This window comes from Ursus arctos, unplaced genomic scaffold (assembly GCF_023065955.2).
Source record: "Ursus arctos isolate Adak ecotype North America unplaced genomic scaffold, UrsArc2.0 scaffold_7, whole genome shotgun sequence".
NCBI lineage: Eukaryota > Metazoa > Chordata > Mammalia > Carnivora > Ursidae > Ursus > Ursus arctos.
Genome location: NW_026623089.1, coordinates 32,103,118 through 32,123,080, shown reverse-complemented (window position 1 = coordinate 32,123,080; position 19,963 = coordinate 32,103,118). Strand labels below are relative to the sequence as shown.

General features: G+C 43.1%; 1 protein-coding gene across 5 annotated transcripts in view; it reads left to right on the top strand.

Moving 5' to 3' along the window:
• PLCE1 (phospholipase C epsilon 1) overlaps positions 1 to 19,963 on the top strand; it is a 305,344-nt gene that overhangs the window by 118,158 nt on the left and 167,223 nt on the right. For all 5 annotated transcript variants that reach the window (XM_044378042.3, XM_026481690.4, XM_026481691.4 and 2 more), the window contains exon 3: positions 16,601 to 16,889. In XM_044378042.3, the coding sequence (XP_044233977.2) occupies positions 16,601 to 16,889 (289 nt within the window). The remainder of the gene's footprint in view (positions 1 to 16,600; positions 16,890 to 19,963) is intronic.

The following is a 19,963-nucleotide window of genomic DNA, read 5'->3' as shown; positions in this document are numbered from 1 at the left end:
GAATGCTCAGAACATTTGGCATTAAGCCTCCTGGACTGAAAGGCAAATTCTCCAAAGGGGAAGGAGAAAACTGTTCTCCTTTACCCCCTCACTCTCTTCAAAACAGGAGCAAGTTGGGTTTCCCAGCCTTCTCCCCCTTACCACTGGGATGGATAGGGACAGACAGTAACGCGGCTAACAGGCAGAGGAGGGAAGGACATCAGCATCTTAAGCTGACCGTCTATCTGGGAAGGTGGAGTCTATCTCCAACCCAAACCTGCATTCAGAGCCAGCAACTTTTCATCCCCATGAACTCATCCCTCTCCACCTTCCCAGCCCAGTGTTGTCCATCTCAGGGCTTAGTTCATTCAGGAAGGTTTTTCCTCCAGATTGCTAACTGTCCGGACTTCCTCTCCTGCTTGGATTTTTATAACAAGCCTCATAGCACCTCGTACCTTACAGGTAGCTTTGCTTCATATTATGATCTCCACATTACCTACATAATCAGGAGTTCACAGTACAGCTGCTCTTTCCTTATTTCTTCATCCACTGGCCTTACAATAGGCTCATCTATTACTTCCTGTCTCATGCCCTTACATGATTTGGGGGATGTGATAACTCCTCACCTCGCCGTGAAGTCAGCCCGTTCCCAATTGCATGAACCTCTTTCTTCTCACTTATTATCTCTTGTCTCATCCTATTCATTAACTTCCCCTATTACCTGCCCTGCCTTTCAGCTCCCCGGCCATGTAAGAGACATTCAGTGAAGCAGGGGTGAGTCATTGATTAATCGATGAGCACTTCATAGGTTAGGGATGGAGGGTGATAATTGTTCTGATGTCCAAAAGCAGGCAAACAGCAGGTGCCTCCAGAGCACACTTATCTTAGACTCACTTCTGTTCTTCCCCGCACCTCCCTCTTTCCATCCTGAGCTTCAGAACTGTATCTTTCTAGGAGTCTCTCCTTGCCAAATTCCTCTCCATTCTTAACAGTTCACAATGTGGATCTCATTTATCCCCACATTCACTATACATACACCCTTGGCTTTGCTTATTTATGTCTTATGTCTGAAAATAATGCTAGATATGATTAAAAAAAAACTTTGTGAGTGGCCTTTGATTGATTTTGGAATTGGGGAAAGGATTCATGGCCTTGATAGGAAAAGGTTGCCCAGTCTGTTCTTAAGAATTCTGAGGAATGTGTCCAGGGCAAAATGTGGAAGAGCTGATGAGGAAACCTGGTGGCGGGGACTAGTGGAAACCAGAATTAGCCCAGCCAAGGAGAGCCATGCCCTCCTTCCTGATACAGAATATGTCCTACTTCCTGCCTTCTCCATGGCTGAAAGGTGAAGAGTGGAAAAGGAACAATTTGGAGGGAGGGGAAAGAAAGAAAGAAAGAAAGAAAGAAAGAAAGAAAGAAAGAAAGAAAGAAAGAAAGAAAGAAAGAAAGAAAGAAAGGAAGGAAGGAAGGAAGGAAGGAAGGAAGGAAGGAAGAAAAAGGAAGGAAGGAAGGAAGGAAGGAAGGAAGGAAGGAAGGAAGGAAGGAAGGAAGGAAGGAAGGAAAAGGGAAAAGGAAGAAAAGAAAGGAAGAAAAGGAAGGAAGAAAAAAGAAAAGAAAGAAAAGAAATTCTCATATCATCCCTGCACCCCTGACTTCCTAGAGCCTGTTTTCCAGAGCCTGTTTCTTCTCCATTCCCAGTGTCTCTAGCTCCTATTTTGTAGTATATCATGGTCACAACTGGATCACAAATCAGCAAGACTTGAGAGGGTTATCTGTGGTCTGTTCATCAGTGTGGCCCATGCCGAGTCCCCCTGTGTGCTTCTTCTCCATCTGTGATGAGCACAAATAGAGCTCCCTTCCTCTCTCCTTGGGATTCTTGTAGCGAGGGCACAGGGAATAAGATTCCCAGTGACAAAAGATAGCCTGACTTTGGATCCACAGATGAAAGAACCCTCCAGCTGAACCCTTACTTCTTCCCCAAAAGGCACCCATTGATGTCCAAAGAAATGACTGGGATTTATACTGAGGTATATGACTCCATCAGAAGGACCCTTCCTCCAGCTCACAACCACATTCACTAGGTCTCCTTTAGCTCCTATGTGCTCTGCTGGAAGTGAGCCTCAGCTGCCCTACCCTCGCTCTAGCCCACCTGGCCATGATGCTGGCTCTATCATCTTTGCTCCCTGCCTTTGGCATTACTGGTAATGTCCAGTAAATACAGATGCCAAGAGCCAACTGAAATCAATTTAGAGAATATATTATGAGTTCCAGCTGTATACAGTACAGCATACCGTGGATCACTGGATCATGGAGGGTGCAAAGAAGAGAAAATCCTTGAGACACCCACCAGTGATTGATCCCAGTGGGGTTGGCCATGGTAGTAGACACACTGTTGTTGACATTGCCTTTAATTATATGTAGTCACATCTGCATAGTATCCCTTATCAGCTCTTAGAAAATAATGGCTGCATCCAGTTGTTTGGGGTCCCCACAAAGTGAAGGACAAAGGTATTTTAGATTGTTGCAAGAAGCCCAGAGAATCTGGAGACAGGGAGAGCTCTTAAGTCTACTTTTTACACAATGGAGCTTCATACCATTATTCTGTATATAATCTTTTTACCAAAACACTGTCGCCTGTTTCTGTCAACAAAAGACCTCTTTGTTTTGATAGCCAAGAAAAACCTTAAGCTCAGTAGAGACAACAGAACAGGCTTTTTAAATGACAAAATGTAAGGGCCAAATGCCTTATTTTTGGAATGTAAATTAGAAGCTTTTTTTTTTTAATATGATTGTAGTCCTCGGTTTTGATGAATTTTAGGTGTTGTTTTGTTTGGTTTTAATAATAGCCATGCAGTTCCTTGGAATGCACCTCATGGGGACTTTATCGTTTGTATCCTGCTACGGGGTAGGCACAGATGAGGTAGAAGGTAATAGCTTTCCCACATCTCTGACCATGTTGTCTTTGACCTTCATATGATCTCTCCATGTGATCCTATCCCTGAACATAAGTGCTTATGCACATACTTTAGCTGAGAACCTCTCTAACCAGGACAGAAGCTCTCTATCTGGGGATAGGGAGTCCCTGACTCTTCTTCATGAACTGGCATACAATTCTAATGCCATCACCTGTTTATTGTTTTGAAGTCCCCATTATTTTGGAAACGTCTTGAAGGCTTACATTTCCACTGCTATATTCCAAAAGTAGAGAGGAAGGTAATGTTTCTTTTCTATCTCTTTCTGGCTCTATACGCCCAACTAGACAGGAAAATTTCTCAATCACTGCCCACCCTGTCATTGTTACACTGCAGGTGTGAATGAATTTGATGGTTTCTCTCCTTTTCTAGGCTGGTAAGTAATGTTGGGCACTTTATCCATGCCCATTGGGTTTTGTTAATAACAAGGAAACCATCAAGTTGTAAGAACTCATAGAAGTGATCATCTTGGGGCACCTGGCCTGTTAAGTGTCTGACTTCGGCTCAGGTCATGATCTCAGGGTCCTGGGATCCAGCCCTGCATCGGGCTACCTGCTCAGCAGGGAGTCTGCATGTCTCTTTCCCTCTGCCCCTCCCCCCCCTCAAGCTTTCTCTCTTTCTCAAATAAATTAATTAAATAATTTTTATAAAAAGAAGAAGAAGTGATCGTCTCTATCCCGTTGGTGCCTTGAGAGCTGAGACTGGGTCTGGTTTGATGTTGCATCTTCAGTATTAGCATGGTACCCCTAGAAGGGCAATGGGTGTCCCCAGACAAAGGAGATGTCATCCTCCAGCTGTAGACATTTTTTTTTTCTGTTGAATGTACTTCACATGGTTGTTTGCTTAGGAAATAATTGTGAAAGGAAATAGTTCTGGGCTAATTGCATTCATTTACAAGAATTCAGAAAGACCCTGCCTACCACCCCAGGCCATTACTCACTCTCAGCTCCAGCCACAGGGAGCCACTTCACACTCGCTGTTTCCTCTGTTGAGATTGTTTTCCTCTCTCTTACCTTATTCTGCCCTCACCTTTGCCTGGCTAACTCTTATTGTCTTTAGGTTATGTTTAGTTGTTACAGACTAGGGGGAACTCCCCACTCCCCCACCCACGTGGCCTTCTAAGACCCTCTTCTGTGTTCCCAAAGCACTTCGTGCTCATACTGTTGTAGAATTGCATGCTATAATAGAATTGCCCATTTTCTGGCCTACCTCCTCTGATACTTGGTAACTTTCTTGAAGACAAAAACTGTTTTATTCATCATTTTCTCTCCAGTTTCTGGCACACTATTTGGCCTAAAGTACACATTCAGTAAATATTTGTTAAGTGAATGAATGAATGGAGTCCAACAAGGAAGACATTCATAGGCATAGATTCTTCTTCTTCAGAGATTAAAAGTGTGGCCAGAGACTTTGTCCATGTCTGTCTTGCATGCCAGTCCATGTCGCTCAAAGGATTCCCCTGAGTGAGCACTCCTGCCTGGGACCTGGTTGTTACTTAGGCCCTCCCAGAGGCTGCCCTTCTCTGCATGTGGGTCCCAGGATTTCCCCACCAAGCTGGGCTATACCCCTTTACTATACCCTTCCTTAACTCCTCCATCCTGTCCAGGCCCCTGGTGCCTTTTCCTTTCTGGACCCAGCAGTTCCTCTCCCAGGCCCCATGTCCTCCTGACCTGTCTGAGCTCGATGATGACTGGCTTCTGGAAACCTGGTGCTCTCTATTCACTCATCACAGCCTAGTCCACTTTCTCTGCCTGAACCATGTTCACTTGTTGACATGTGGTTGTTGTCAACCAGTTGCTAAGCCTGATTCTAACTTGGATGAAACCTGAGAGTCTGTACTGCTAGTTCTAAGCTAGTTCTAAGACTCTCAAGTCTTACTGGTAGCATGAGGCTCTGAGGTGGGTGCCATCGTGCCTACAGCCAGCTTGATTAGTTAAGGCCGGTAGTCAGCTTGTGTCTGAGGGTGGGTCTAATGTTGGGTCAACTACCAAGTTCCTATTCCTTGAGGATTAGGGGGAGGAATGTCCCTAGCTCCTCTCTGGTGACCATTCACTTGGCACTCATCAGAGGAGAGACTTTCAAGAATTAAAGTACTGCAGATTGCCAGTAGAAAAATACAGTGCATTCGGTAATGACAAACAACTGTCTACTGACAATTAGAGGAGGGTCTCTGCTTAGAGACCCTACTAGTCAACACTTCTCCCATATTTCCACCTTCTTCCTTTGCCCTTGGAAATGAAGCTCAGAGGATCCCCCTCAAAAGGAGGTGAGAAGAAATGAGGGGTGGAGGAGAGACACGAGCAATGGGAATAAAGGGACGGTGAGGAGAGAGAGTGAGGAAGATAGGAAGATCAGGACAGAGCAAGAAAAAAATGGGAGGAGAGTAAAAAGAAAGCAAAGCAGAGGATTTGAAAGGGGGGAGGAGTAAAAAAATTAGAGAGTGAAGAAACCATGGGGATCCAGAGAAAGTTGGAGGAAACACCCCCAGGTGCAACCTAGAGAGAAAGAAGAGAACAGAGAAGTGAGAGGATGAAGGAAACCTGGAAAGGAGAGAGGATTCATGTTTGAACTGCTGTATGAACCAAAGGGGTTGATAAGCCCCATTTACTGAATGCTGCGTATGTACCCAACACTGTGCCACGTCTGCATTTACAGCATGGTGGGTACACGAGCCCAAACTGAACTCAGAGTGTGGGTGTTTGAGGAGCTGTGGCCCAGAAAACACTCAGACACCTTCATATGCAGGAGGCTGAGCATTGGAGTGGCTCCAGCACTGGGATCACCAGTGAATAAATAGGAGGGGTGGGTGGGGGTGATGGCTTTTCAAGGTGGGAAGTCACCTCAGGTCTTACAGGATAGCAGGTATGGCCTTGGAGCTCTGGAGATGCGGGCATTGATGCTGTTATGACCACTGGACACTGAAAAGCTGTGTAGCTAGAGACAAAGAATTCACAGCTATCTTATCATTTAATCTTGGCTTATAACAACTCTTTGATAATCTCCAATAAAAAACACAGGTGATACACACACACACACACACACACACACACACACAAACACCCCCCCCACACAGGAATATTACTCAGCCATCAAAAATAATGCAATCTTGCCATTTGCGGTGATGTAGGTAGAACTTAGATGTATAATGCTAAGCAAAATAAGTCAGTCAGAGAAAGACAAATACCATAGGATTTCACTCATATGTGGAATTTAAGAAACAAAACAGATAAACATATGGGAGGAGGAAAAAAAGAGAGGGAAGCAAACCATAAAAGACTCTTAGTGATAGAGAACAAACTGAGGGTTGTTGGAGGGAGGTGGGGGAGGCATGGGCTAGGTGAGTGACGGGGATTAAGGAGAGCACTTGGGATGAGCACCGGGTGTTGTATGTAAGTGATGAATCACTGAATTCTACTCCAGAAACCTATATTGCCCTGTATATTAACTAACTAGAATTTAAATAAAAATTTGGGGGAAAAAAACCACATGTGACTTCCCCACTGCTGCTAAATGGTGGCACTAGGAGTCATGATCAGTGTGATGCAAAGACCAGGCTCTTTCCTCTCTACCACAAGGCTTCTGTTCTGCTCTTCTACCTCTGGTGGTCAGCAGTATGTTCCAGGAGGTCAGGCTTCAGGCAGAGTAGAGGAAGGAAATGTAGTGTTGGTTGGTCCAGAACCAATGACCCCAGGCAGTAAGGTGCAAAAGAGGCCAGGACAAGGTGAGTGGGGATTCAGTTGGCACAGGAAGTAAACAACCTGGCCCTGTGGGTCAGCCTTGGTCCCCCCTACCTGTGTGGACACACAGCAGCCTGGAGCCATAGGACTTTAGGAACTCTCTGTCCCTCAGAGCTTCACATGTGCACAGCTTAGCAAGAACGCTGCCTTTGAGCCCCTGAGCCAAGGCATCGTGGTCTGCAGGATTTGTGAAAGTTTGTTTTTTTCTTGCAGGGGCTTTGTCCCCATGTGATTCATTAACTGACCCGTTGCTCCTTCGAGCCGCAGGGAGCCTGGTAGTTCAGGCCATTAAATCCCTTCTGTCGGCCTAATTCATGGCCTGACATCACAAGCCTTATAACATAATCCATTTGTCCTGATTTGATTTTTTCTTTTCAAGAGGCGTCCTTGGCAGCCAGGTTTTCTCATTATGATATGATTCATCTGTATGGTAATTCCCATTAGAATTAGTATCTCAGACATGATTCATCCTTGGAAATATTAAGCCAGAAGCATCATTTCAGAAAGGCCTGTCCAATCACAGCCACGGGAACTTTCTGTGACAGATGCCCCAGCATTCAGCTAGTATTTGTCCAATTTACTCTGTGCTGGACTCTAAGCTAGGGGCTTTGGGGAATACAGATATGATAGGACTTCACCCCTGCCTTCCGGAGCTCCCATTCTAAAAGAAAGGTGACACAGATGTGAGAGTTTATGGGACAGATAATGTGAGAAGTGCAGTCAGAGATAAAAAGTAACATGTTCTCCTTAAAATCATGGGGAGTGATTCTCAAACTTTATCAGGATCAAGGTCACCTGGAGGGCTTATTACAATACATTTCAGGGCTGGAGCCCCAGAGGTTTTGATGCAGTAGGCGTGGGGTAGGGCCCAAGAATTTGCATTTCTAACAAGTTCCCAGGTAATGATGCTGGTCTGGGGACTGTACTTTGGGAACCTGGCTCAAAGCCTTCAATTATTTCTCTCTTGTTCCCTCTCTCCACTGGCTACAGGGTGTTAAGCAGTGCCCTCTGTGCTGGAGACAACATGTTAGATAAGACAAAGCCCCTCCCCTCTGGGAACTCACAGCCTGGACAGGGACTCCAACAGTGACTTCCAGTACTTTACAGGAAGAGCCTCTAGAGAGTTTTACATAGGGGTAGTTGGAGCAGAAAAGAAGATGCTCTTTTCTTGCTGAAGCCTGGGGAAGACTGCATGGAGGAGGCAAAATTTAAATACCAGGGTAAAATGTGGCTTGAAAGAAGTTATGTGGGAGGGCTTGTCCAGCTGTTAAATTTCCAGATTATCAAATGTCCTGGGGACACCCTCTCATACTCCTTCTTGGATGTTTCCTGCAGTAATAAAAGTTCATCTCACTTCCCTTAGAAGCCAGTGGCGGAGCTCTGGTTAATTGGCCCAGCCTTAGCAAAGCCTTTATTTTTGGCTCCCTGGAGCTGTGTTTGGTCAGCGTCTCGTGCATGGTCTGAATATTCTCAGTAGAATGGAATTCTCTGCACAGGCATTTGAATGGAATGTGGACTCCAGAGCAGAGGAAGCGACTGCCCGCTACCAATATCCTACTCCTGGTCCCTGCCGCTCAGGTCTGCAAGTTGTTCCAGCCCTCACCCCTTAAAACAGCTTCACCAATTTTGTTGACTCTTCAGGATATTTGATAGTTCTTCCACCATTCCGTTTTGTTTAGACACACACACCCATCCAACTTCCAGTATTTTCAGCCTTTTAAAACACTGCTTTTAGATTCCAGAAGTTAGGAAAAGAACCCATGAGACCAGTAAAAGGGGTTTCCAAACCACAGCTCCTAACTGCATTGTTATCCAGCCTATTAACTCATAGTTAGCACACAATTCAAATAAATGTGATTATTTGGTATTCTAGCTCAGGCTATGTTAAGAATCACATTATGGGGGGATAAAGTTGCTATTAGAAGTACATACACTGTCACTAGTGACAAATGACAACTGCTATTAAAGAACACTGATAAGATAGAGGGAAACAGAAGACCCTAACTAGGGTCACCTGGGTGTCTTACTCGGTTAAGTGTCTGACTCTTGGTTTCTGCTCAGGCATGATCTCAGGGTCGTGGGAGAGAGCCCTGTGTGCAGCAGGCTCTTCACTCAGCCGGAGTCTGCTTCCCTCTCCCTGCTGCCCCTCCACCCATCCCATGCACTCTCTCTCCCTCAAATAAATAAATAAATAAATCTTTTTAAAAAGAAGAAGAAGAAGACCCTTACCATACACTGTATTAGAAAATAATGATGATCAAAATTAAGGTTAATATACTCCATCTCCCATTTAAGAAGGCTAGGAAGCGTGGGTCACTGAACAATAACACTAAGATAATTGGAGATAATGTTGGCTGACCCCTTTATGTGAAAGAACATTCATTGAATTAAACTGAATTAGGAGAGTCAATAAATGAATCCATATCCTGTTTTTTTTAAGCCCCAATATTTCCAAATCATCATTTTCATGAAGAATCAGGATGGAGAATAGATCTGATTAAGCATTCTCAATCAGCAAATGATAATAGAATAATGTTAAACTGTTGGTAAATTTCTCAGAGCAGGCCACATTTGGTTAGTAGCAATTAGGAGCCTCATTTGGGTACAGCAATTCTGGATACTTTGTAAACATTTCATGCCATTTCTATATGATTTCCGTGTCTGTTGTTCAGTAAATACAAGTGACATTATGATGTCACCTGTAGCTCAGATGAATCCAATATATTCATGACCAAAAAATTGGAGGACTCTTGACAAGTTCTTGAAGAAGATATAGAATAGAGACATTTATTAATTTAATCAAGAACTTACTGAGAAACACTTTTAAACACTGGAGATAGAGCAATGAAAAAGGAAGTAAAATCCTCATGAGGCTGATATTCTAGATGGAGACAGACAATAAACAGAGAAGGAAGGATTGTTACTACAATTATCCCTCTGAAAAGTGATTTGACAACTATTGTATAAGGATTCCCTAACTGGTTAGCAGCTCTGGCTGAGAGATGAAGAATCCTGGTGCTAAGTCCTAGCTGTGTGCACACTGGTTCTTTATTTTTAAGTGGTGATAATACCTTCCTAGAGCTGTTCTGAAGTTTCAGTGAAATCATGGCTCAATGCTCAGTACCTACTTCATTTTAAGCACTCAGTAAATGTTGCAGTGATTACCAATATTATTGAGTGGATGAACACCTAAGTACAAGCTGCTTTCCTCTTCTTCTTTCTCTCCTTCTCCTTCTCCTTCTCCTTCTCCTTCTCCTCCTTCTCTTCTCCTTCTCCTTCTCCTTCTCCTTCTCCTTCTCCTTCTCCTTCTCCTTCTTCATGTGGAACATAAGGAATAGCACGGAGGACCACAGGGGAAGGGAGGGAAAACTGAATGGGAAGAAATCAGAGAGGGAGACAAACCATGAGAGACTCTGGACTCTAGGAAACAAACTGAGGGTTACAGAAAGAAGGGGGGTGGGGGGCGGGGTAACTGGGTGGTGGGTATTAAGGAGGGCATGTGTTGTGATGAGCACTGGGTGTTCTATGCAACTAATGAATTGTTGAACACTACATCAAAAACTAATGATGTGTACTATACGTTGGCTAATTGAACATAATAATAATAATTTTTTTAAAAACCAAGCCTTCTTCTTGTTGAAAGATTTCAGAAGATATGCCATCAAATCTAGGAACATCATAATTTTCTATAACTCTGACCCGAGAAAGATAGTTTTTGAAACAGAGCAAGTTACGAAATTGACTTCCCTTGACCAGTGCCCTCTTTGACCCCAGTAGAAGTCAAATTAAGACAGAGATCTTCGTGGCTATGTAGAGGAAGGAGCTCTCCTCCTGGGTGAGTACTATGGATGAGGTGTATTGGCTACTTCAGACCTTTCCGTGCACCAAAGTCTTTGGTTTTGTCTCCATCTGAATTGCCCCAGCTCTCCTCAGTCTTAGGTGTTTCTTTTATTTTGTTTTAGTTCTGAACTCCATTTCCCAGTGCTGATTTCTATAAGGCGTCCCTCTCTCTTGAGTCACAAGGAACACAAATGTTTTCTTAAGTGTTGTCTAACCATTATTTGCTTTTCTGCAAGTAACTTCATAATATCAAGTCATCCTGCTCAAAGGTAGCACCTAGCATAATGGGAATAGTGTACGTCTGTGAAAAAGATCCTCTCATAGTCCACACAGGAGCCATGGGGGGTGCTGTTGGCAACATTGATCTGTATAGCTATCTATGTAAATCTTTAATCTCTAAGAACTTAACAAGGACCCAATCTAGAAACCTTGACTCCTTTCCTTTCCTCATTCCCAGCACTTTGGCAAGTCCTGTGGAATCTATATCCAAAATATATGTTGATTATGTAACAGTTTGCAATTTTTAGTTAACTTATTTGGCCCACATATTTATTGACCGCCTTTCACACTAAAATGAAGCTCTTCTTGCTCACTGTTGGATACCTAGTAATTGAGCTTGCCACAACATATGTGCTTAATAAATATAAATCAATTGTTGAGTGAATGAATGGACACATACATGTTTGGCAAGCTTAAATGATGTATTGTGACATGTTGATTTTATCTCAAAAAAGATATTGGCCCATACAGTGTAGTGATCTGTTTAGTTTTCAGCACCTTTATTACCATATTAATCGAGTGAGATAAAGTTTATGTACTTTCTTACCTTGTAATTTAAAACTATAAATCTCCATATAAAGGAAACTTATTTGGCCATTCATTAGTCATAACTTGCCTATTTTCAAAAGTAGTTTAGGGTGACCATGAAAGGAATTATCATGAATCAAAACAATAACAACAATGTAAACATCACTTAAACCTCTTGCCAAATAGCAATATTTTCTTGACTCCCACTGTTTGGGCTTTTGGTGTGACCAAGTTTAGTGCAATGGATAAAGCTGGACCACAGAGCTGGACAAACCAGATTTCAGTCCTGGCTCAGCCTCTTACTAGCTGGGTGAAGTTGGCTGTATTTCTCCACCTCTCTAGGCTTACCGTCTCCATCTGCAAAATAAATCAACCTCACAGGGTTAGTGCGTGGATTTAAGTCTCATGCAAATAAATACTTGTTGCACCCAACACACCAGCATTGTGTCAGTTAACTTTTGTAACAATGCACTCCCCAAATTTAGTGACTTTTCACAACAATCATTCCTTTAGCTGGTGTTTCTGTGAATTGGCTTGGTGGTTCTCCTAGTCTAGATCCACTAATCTCTGCTGGGCTCTCTCATGTATCTATGATGGCAGTTGGACTGGCAATTGGATGATCTAGGATCTAGGATGGCCTCACCATGTGTCTGGCTATTGGCAGGCTATCTGCCAGGGTGACAGGAGTGACTGGGCCGTGGTCTCTCATCTTTCAGCAAGCTATTTCTGGCTTCTCCACATGTAGTTGTTGCAGAGTTCCCAAGAGCAACAAGAGGGAGCAAGGTCCAATGTACAAGTATTTTCCAAGACTTTGCATACATCGCATTTGCTAAATTCCCGTTGGTTAAGCAAATCACAGGGCTAGCCCAGAATCAGTGAAGCAAATCATTTATGGCCATTTTTACAGTCTACCTCAATCAGCATTCTCACCATCTTTGTAAAAAACAATATTTGTTGAGCATTTACTAAGTGGCAGGTGCTGTTCTAATCGGTTACGTTTATAAAAGCTTGTAATCCTTACCTCAACCTATGAGGCAGATACTATTATATTCCTATATTGGAGAAAGGGAAACGAGGCACAGAATGACAAAGCAACTTATCCAAAGTCACACAGCTGGGAAGCAGGGGAGCTAGGATTCAAACCAACACTTTGGAGCCACATTCATAATGACTATTCTATACTACATTTTCTTCCCACTCTATATATGTGGGACTTTCCATGGTTGCTTCTTTTTTTGTAAGTGGATGATCTAATAAGAGGTTGTAGCCTGATTTTAACATGTTCCCTGAGCATTGCCATACCTACCAGCACTTCGTCCATGTTACAGCCTTCTTCCAAAAGGTACCTTATTAAAGTTACCCAGTATTGGTATGACTGGCATGTGTTGGTCCAGATCTTGGTAGAACCTGTTGATTCTTTTTTGTTTTTAGTGGATGGAGTGTTAGCAGTTGTGGTGGAGTTTGTTCTACAACTCTTCATCTTTATTTCTTCAGAGAAGTTTGAGGACTTGGAAACAAGTGGCTGATGGCTATGCTGAATGATTACTTAAGACATGCATAACATTTATATATGTTGGAGATAAACAGCAACACCCCTTGAGATCAGGGACCATGACTTTCTCTCTGTCTCCTTGGCAACTAGCAAAGGGAAGAGCACCAGAGGACATGTTGGGGGGAGCTCAGTACATGTTGGGAGTGCTGTTTATTGTATATAGCTATAGCCATGTTCATATCCCATTTAGGCATGGATCACATACTTATATACTAATAGTGACCAGATATTGGCAATATGTGATCACTAGAGAGGGGTAGGGTCTGGTGCCAACTGGAGAACTCATGCCTCAGGTAACAGGGAAAGATCTAGCCATTTGACACCACATGGGAATGTTCAGTGTTGCCAGATTGTTCCAGTTTTTAGGAAATGCTGTAACTTCAAGTGTGTATGCAAACTTTCCTGATTTGATTTGATTTTTAAAAAATTTATTTATTTAAATAATCTCTACACCCAATGTGGGGCTCAAACTCACAACCCCGAGATCAAGAGTCACATGTTCTACCAACTGAGCCAGCCAGGCGCCCCACTTACCTGATTTTTAAAACACTGTGTGTCAGATCAAACAGGTCTTTCGATAAATCTGACCCTTGGCCCAGTGTGTCACCCCCTATATCAGGCACTGGTTGGCACATCTCTATTGCATTACTGTTGTCCCAAAGACCCAAGGAGGAAGGGGAGCTACAGAATGAGGTATGGAGCAGTGAGAAAATAAGAGAGGCAGGACTTCAGGATAGTTGGATCCCTATTTCAGAGATTTCTCAGAGGTCAAGGAAAAGAGAATAAGAAAACGCCACTTGTTTTGAGTAAATTATTTGGTACGACACTATGTTCACAGGCTATGTTCTTAAAAACAAAGGAAGGAAGAAAGAAAAAGAAATCCATGCTCAAGTAACATGAGAAATACTTCAATCACTCGGTTAAAAAAAATAAATGGATTTCTTTACTCTGACCCTTTTCATTGTCTTTAATATCCTAATATGTGATGTAAATCTTCAAAAGGAGAATTAGGTACTGACTGTTTCAATGATCAAGGAGTCCTTATTTCCTATAGTCCCTCTAGATCTAATGATCTGAGGAAAGCATTTAGGGAAAGTGGGGTAAGGGACTGAATGAGCCACTGGGAATCTCTGAAGGAATGATGTGGAAACTGGAATGCATAACGCAAAGTAAGGCATGATGAGCCAATGGAGCAGCTTGGCATGTAAAGAAAGTAGGTAATAGGTAAACCCATTAGTAACTAAGAACCATCAGCATACTAATCTTTGTAAAATAAAACCCTTTTAGCATCATTCCTCTGATAAGAATAAATAAACCAAAAGAGTGAATGTTTCCCCACCTCTGATTAAACCTCTTTGCCTGACATTCAGTGCTCTTCTTTATTAGGCCACCTGACCTTTCTGATTTCCCACTTATGCCCTACACTAATTCTTTGCTTTAAATACCCTGCTCTGCTCACTGTCCTTAGCACATTTTCTGTTTTTCAGCCTCTTCACCCTTGCTTATCCTGTGAGTTGCCTCCTCCAGCTGCTCTGATTAGAGCCGTGCCTGTTTTCCAAGGCACAGCTCAAATCTGCTTTCCTCAGAAGCCTTCCTTAGCCATCAAACCTCACAGTGGGTCCTTTTCTCTGAACTTCTAGAGCATTTAAACTTCTGAAGGTTTCATTTGAGACTTAGTGTGTTGGAGATTGCCTGTATGATTTGGAACTGAGAGAAGAAAGGCATGTCCTGAGCTCTGCAACTCTCAACCCCAGTTTGCCCTCGCAATACACCCAAATAAGGTTAAGATGATAGTATCAAGCAGCACATAAGAGCAAGGGTATAACCCCATCATGGTGAATTTCATAGACTGTGCTCTGTTGTTATACAACCACCTGCTATTCCCTAAGGATGGGAGAGTCCACTCTCTTCTTGTCCATAATGATGGGTGCCATTCGTAGACACTACGTTGAGCACTTTACATGTATCGTCTTGGTGAATCCTGCAACGTCCCTAGGAAGGGGCATCAGTATCCCCACTTCACAGAAGAATAAGCTTTCTCTAAATATTCAAGTCAGCTTGTTCATGTTTATGACCCTCTCTTTAGCTGATCAAGGCAGAGCTAGCTGTACAACCGCACATACGTGACGCCGAGGCCGAGGCTCTTTCTGTCCTAGCACACCATCTCCATGGCCACACTGGCCACCAGAAATTTAATGACAAAGAATGAAAGCTCAAGAATTCACACTCTTCCTTCAAGTGGCAAGTATATACCAGTAGGCTGCGGAAGGCAGAGTACAAATCCAGTTAGAGTCAGTGCAATTTGAATATCAGGGGTGTTCTAGGAACATTATAGGGTCTCCTAAGGACCTAGCACAGCTCAGTGGGTGTCCTCTTGAGTGCCGGTGGGTCATGGTTAAGGTGAGATTTGGAGTGCGCAGCATCACAGGGGCACGTGCACAGCCTGGAGGACACGTGAGGGTCTTCTCTTCCTTGGGTACTCATTGATGTCGTTAGAGGGATTGACCTCCATTTTCACCCTACTATGAACTCTTTCTTATCTATCTTTCTCGCTTACTAGAGTTTGAACTCTCTGAGGGGAAAAGCTGTCGTCTTTACCTGGACCTGATTCATAACTGGTATATAAATACAAAATAACTACTTGTTGATTTGATGAATGAATGACAAGGCAAGGTGCTCAAGGTGGAGACAACACAATATAGTCAACTTTTATTCCACTATCAGAAAATTAAATTAACTCACCCATGTTGTATTTCTTCCTTGTTGTTTATATACTCTCCAGAAGTCTCAGGCTTCCCAGAGACCTTCACAAAACCCAGACCCTCCCTGTGATACTGTCAAACCTCATAATTTCAGGCCCCACCTTGTAAATTAGATTGTGCAGTTTTTCAGCACAGGTGTGTGCTGCTCTTTGTGCATGCCCCCCATCTTTCAGCACACCTCTTCCCACAGAGCAAGATCTCTATAAATGCCTGTTGAACAACTGTATTGGAATTATGAGTGGAAGCCTGTCCTAATTGTGCAATCTCCTTGAGATAATTCTGGAGAATTCAGGTGATAAAGGGGAGAGGAAATCAGGATGGTGACAGAGAGAGAGCAAGAAGAGTGGGCAGGATCTGTTAACTCATTGGATGTGGGAGATGAGACAGGATGAAGAGGAAAAAAGGATTCAAAGACTTTGAACCAAGCTGATGGATTGAAGGATTATGCCCAAGAGAAAAATACAGAACTTTTCCTTCCCCTGACCTTCTCATCCTCACTGCAGTTTGAGCACAGAGAAAAGATTCCTCATGAATGTCAGGCTCAAGTGTTCCTTGGAGGCAGACAAACCTGGGACAGTCAGACACTCAGGAGAGTCCAAAAGGACAAAAAGGGAAGGTTTGACTTTGTCGCTCTGCAGAAGCACTTTGCTCTACTAAGGAGGAGGAGGAGAAATTCGAGCTGAATGTATTTTTGGTTGGAACAACTTGTAAGTGCTCTGTTTGATAGCAGGGTTGTTTGAATGGCCGATTTCATAACTGCACATAGCTTTTCCAAATAAATGGTGTCTGTAGAATGTTCAGGTTAATGCATGAGTCCAGTGCTCAAGAGTGTTTGCGCTTAGAGCAACTGAGCCTTCTTTCTTAATAAGTCATCTTGGCATTTTGTCAACAAACTAATTTGCTTTTCTAAGAAACTAGATTAATACTTCCTGTACTCTGTGCTATTCACAGATCTACAATGCAGTGCGAAGGGGAGAAGAAATAGAAAATACAATTGGATCTCTTCTCCATGTCTTCACAAAGCTCCCAGCCTCTGAGACAACCCATGAAAGGATTAGCGTTGGTCCATGCTTAAAGCAGTGTGTCCGAGACACCATATGTGAGTACCGTGCCACCCTGCAAAGGACATCCATATCTCAGTACATCACGGGTTCTCTCCTAGAAGCAACCACGTCTTTGGGAGCAAGAAGTGGCCTACTCAGTACTTTTGGAGGCTCTACTGGACGAATGATGCTAAAAGGTAATGTCTGAAATTTCACTTTTAACTTTTCATCTTTCAGTGCAGGAAGGAATCTAAGTTAACATTTATGCATCTCCTGATGGAAAATTGAGTTTACTTATTGGCAACTTTAAATAAAGGTTGCTGCTTAAATAAACTATATAAAAAAAAAGGTAGTCCTCTATCAAAATCCTTTAAGGTGTAAACATTCCAAGTAATAAGCACTTAGATTTTGACATTTCTTTTTCAAAAGAAGTAAATGGTTACAAGACTATCTTTAATTTTAAAAAAATTATTCAGACAGAGGGTTTCTCCTAGTGGTATTATATGATAGTTGTCAATTACTGTGATAAGATGGTTGTAAACAAGTGTGGTCATGTGGTCACAGTGAAAACCAACACTGATATGGAACAGAGCGAAATGTAGTTCTTCCCACAAAGAATGAATAGGTTCATGTTGACCAGGAAAGCTAAAGACCATCTTCCAATGACTCCCATCTTAAAAAACAGGATAGTCAGGCATCCTGCTAAAAAATGAAAGCCAATGGAAAATGGGGTCCCTCAGCACCAGAACTTCCCAGCTACTTCCCACGAGTAGCAGACAGGCCGGTCAGAAATGGCAGTGCACCAAAGAACCTTGGAGATTTGTGCACTGCACAGCTGTCACAACCCGCTTGGCAGCCTTCCCTGGCAGGAAGCTGCCAGCCAGACGGGGACCACGCAGAGCAATGTTCCACTGCCTGGGGGCTGCCAAGAGCTTGATCTGACATCCGGCCATTTCTCTCAAGGAGAACAGCTATTGTCCCTCCACAGCAAGCCCCAGACCTGTGGCTAGCAGGCCAGTGACCTACCTCCCCTTCCCCACCACACACTCTGGGCCCGCCCAAGAGGAAGTACACACCTCCCTGTGTACTGTGTGGGTACCATGTTGGTTTGTTTTCTGGAGTCATTTTAACTTTTGCGGCTGGTGATAAATGATGAAGGAAGGAAACCACAAGGTGTGGGGACTCTAATCCAAGAGACTGAAGGGTTTCATGTGTTTTTCATTTATTCAGCATATGTTTTCTGAGCCCCTAATAGGTGCTTGGTACTAGGTAGGGAACAAAACACAGTTCCTGCTATCACGGAGCTTGTAGTCTCTAGGTAGTAAGCAGTTTCCTCTATGCACAGGACTCAGGATTTCTCTATCCCGTTGTGGCTCCTGGTGACTGCCAAACTTCCATTCTCCATCCATGCTCTTCCTGGGAAGTTGGGCTGAGATTGGTATGTGGAGTTATTGTTGCTTTAAGGCTTGTGACTCTTATGTGAGGACCTCATCCTGTGAGTTAATCAACTTGTGTTTGTCAGATACCCCATCTGTGCCCAGCAGTGTGTAGTATATGGGAGATTCTAATGAAGTGCAAGTCAATGTACTTGCATTTAAGTTGTTTATGATCCTAACGAGGAGGCCAGATTTGTGTGTACCAAGTATTCGAAGAATAATATGAGACTGGGGAGAGTTAAGTGCTAAATAATGTGAAAGTGGCTCTAAGAGTTCAAGGAGTTTAGAGAGGGAGTTAATGTTCTTTGCGACAAATGGCTTGGCCCAAAACATGAGACCTCAAACAAACAAACAAAAGTCAATAAAACCCGCTTTCTTTCTTCTCCATTAATTGCAAAGGGATGGATCTCTAGGCTCCCTGACCAAGGCAGCTACCTCCAGTCCTACACAGACCTTTGGAGAGAAAAAAGGAGGCTGCTCCTTAGCGTGTCTATTGCCCTGATAGTAACTTGTTCTCAATTGCTATTTGTACTTCCCTGTTCAGATCAGAACTTTTTTTTTTTTAAGATTTATTTATTTATTTTAGAGAGATGGGAAGGAAGGGGCAGAGGGAGAGGGAGAGAGAGTCCTAAGCAGACTCCATGCTGAGCGTGGAGCCCGACACCAGGCCCGATCTCATGACCCTGAGATCACAACCTGAGTGGAAACCAAGAGCCAGACGCTTAACCGACTGCACCACCCAGGTGCCCCCAGATCAGAACTACTTTTTTTTTTTTAATGATTTTTTATTATATTATGTTAGTCACCATACAGTACATCCCCGGTTTCCGATGTAAGGCTCGATGATTCATTACTTGTGTATAACACCCAGTGCACCATGCAATAAGTGCCCTCCTTACTACCCATCACAGGTCTATCCCATTCCCCCACTCCCCTCCCCTCTGAGGCCCTCAGTTTGTTTCTCATAGTCCATAGTCTCTCATGTTTCATTCCCCCTTCTGAGTACCCCCCCTTTCTTTATCCCTTTCTTCCCCTACTGATCTTCCTAGTTCTTATGTTCCATAGATGAGAGAAATCATATGATAGTTGTCTTTCTCTGCTTGACTTATTTCATTTAGCATTATCTCCTCCAGTGCTGTCCATGTTGCAGCAAATGTTGAGAACTCGTTCTTTCTGATAGCTGAATAATATTCCATTGTATATATGGACCACAACTTCTTAATCCAGTCATCTGTTGAAGGGCATCTCGGCTCCTTCCACGATTTAGCTATTGTGGACATTGCTGCTATGAACATTGGGGTGCATATGGCCCTTCTCTTCACTACGTCTGTATCTGTGGGGTAAACACCCAGTAGTGCAATGGCTGGATCATAGGGTAGCTCAATTTTTAACTTTTTAAGGGACCTCCACACTGTTTTCCAAAGTGGCTGTACCAACTTGCATTCCCACCAACAATGTAGGAGAGATCCCCTTTCTCCACATCCTCTCCAACAATTGTTGTCTCTTGCCTTGTCTATTTTTGCCATTCTAACTGGCGTAAGGTGGTATCTCAGTGTGGTTTTGATTTGAATTTCCTTGATGGCTAATGATTTTGAACATTTTTTCATGTGTCTGTTAGCCATTTGTATGTCTTCATTGGAAAAGTGTCTGTTCCTATCTTCTGCCCGTTTTTTGATTAGTTTATTTGTTTCTCATGTATTGAGTTTGAGAAGTTCTTTGTAGATCTTGGATACCAGTCCTTTATCTGTAGTGTCATTTGCAAATATATTCTCCCATTCCGTGGACTGCCTCTTAGTTTTTCTGACTGTTTCCTTGGCTGTGCAGAAACTTTTAAT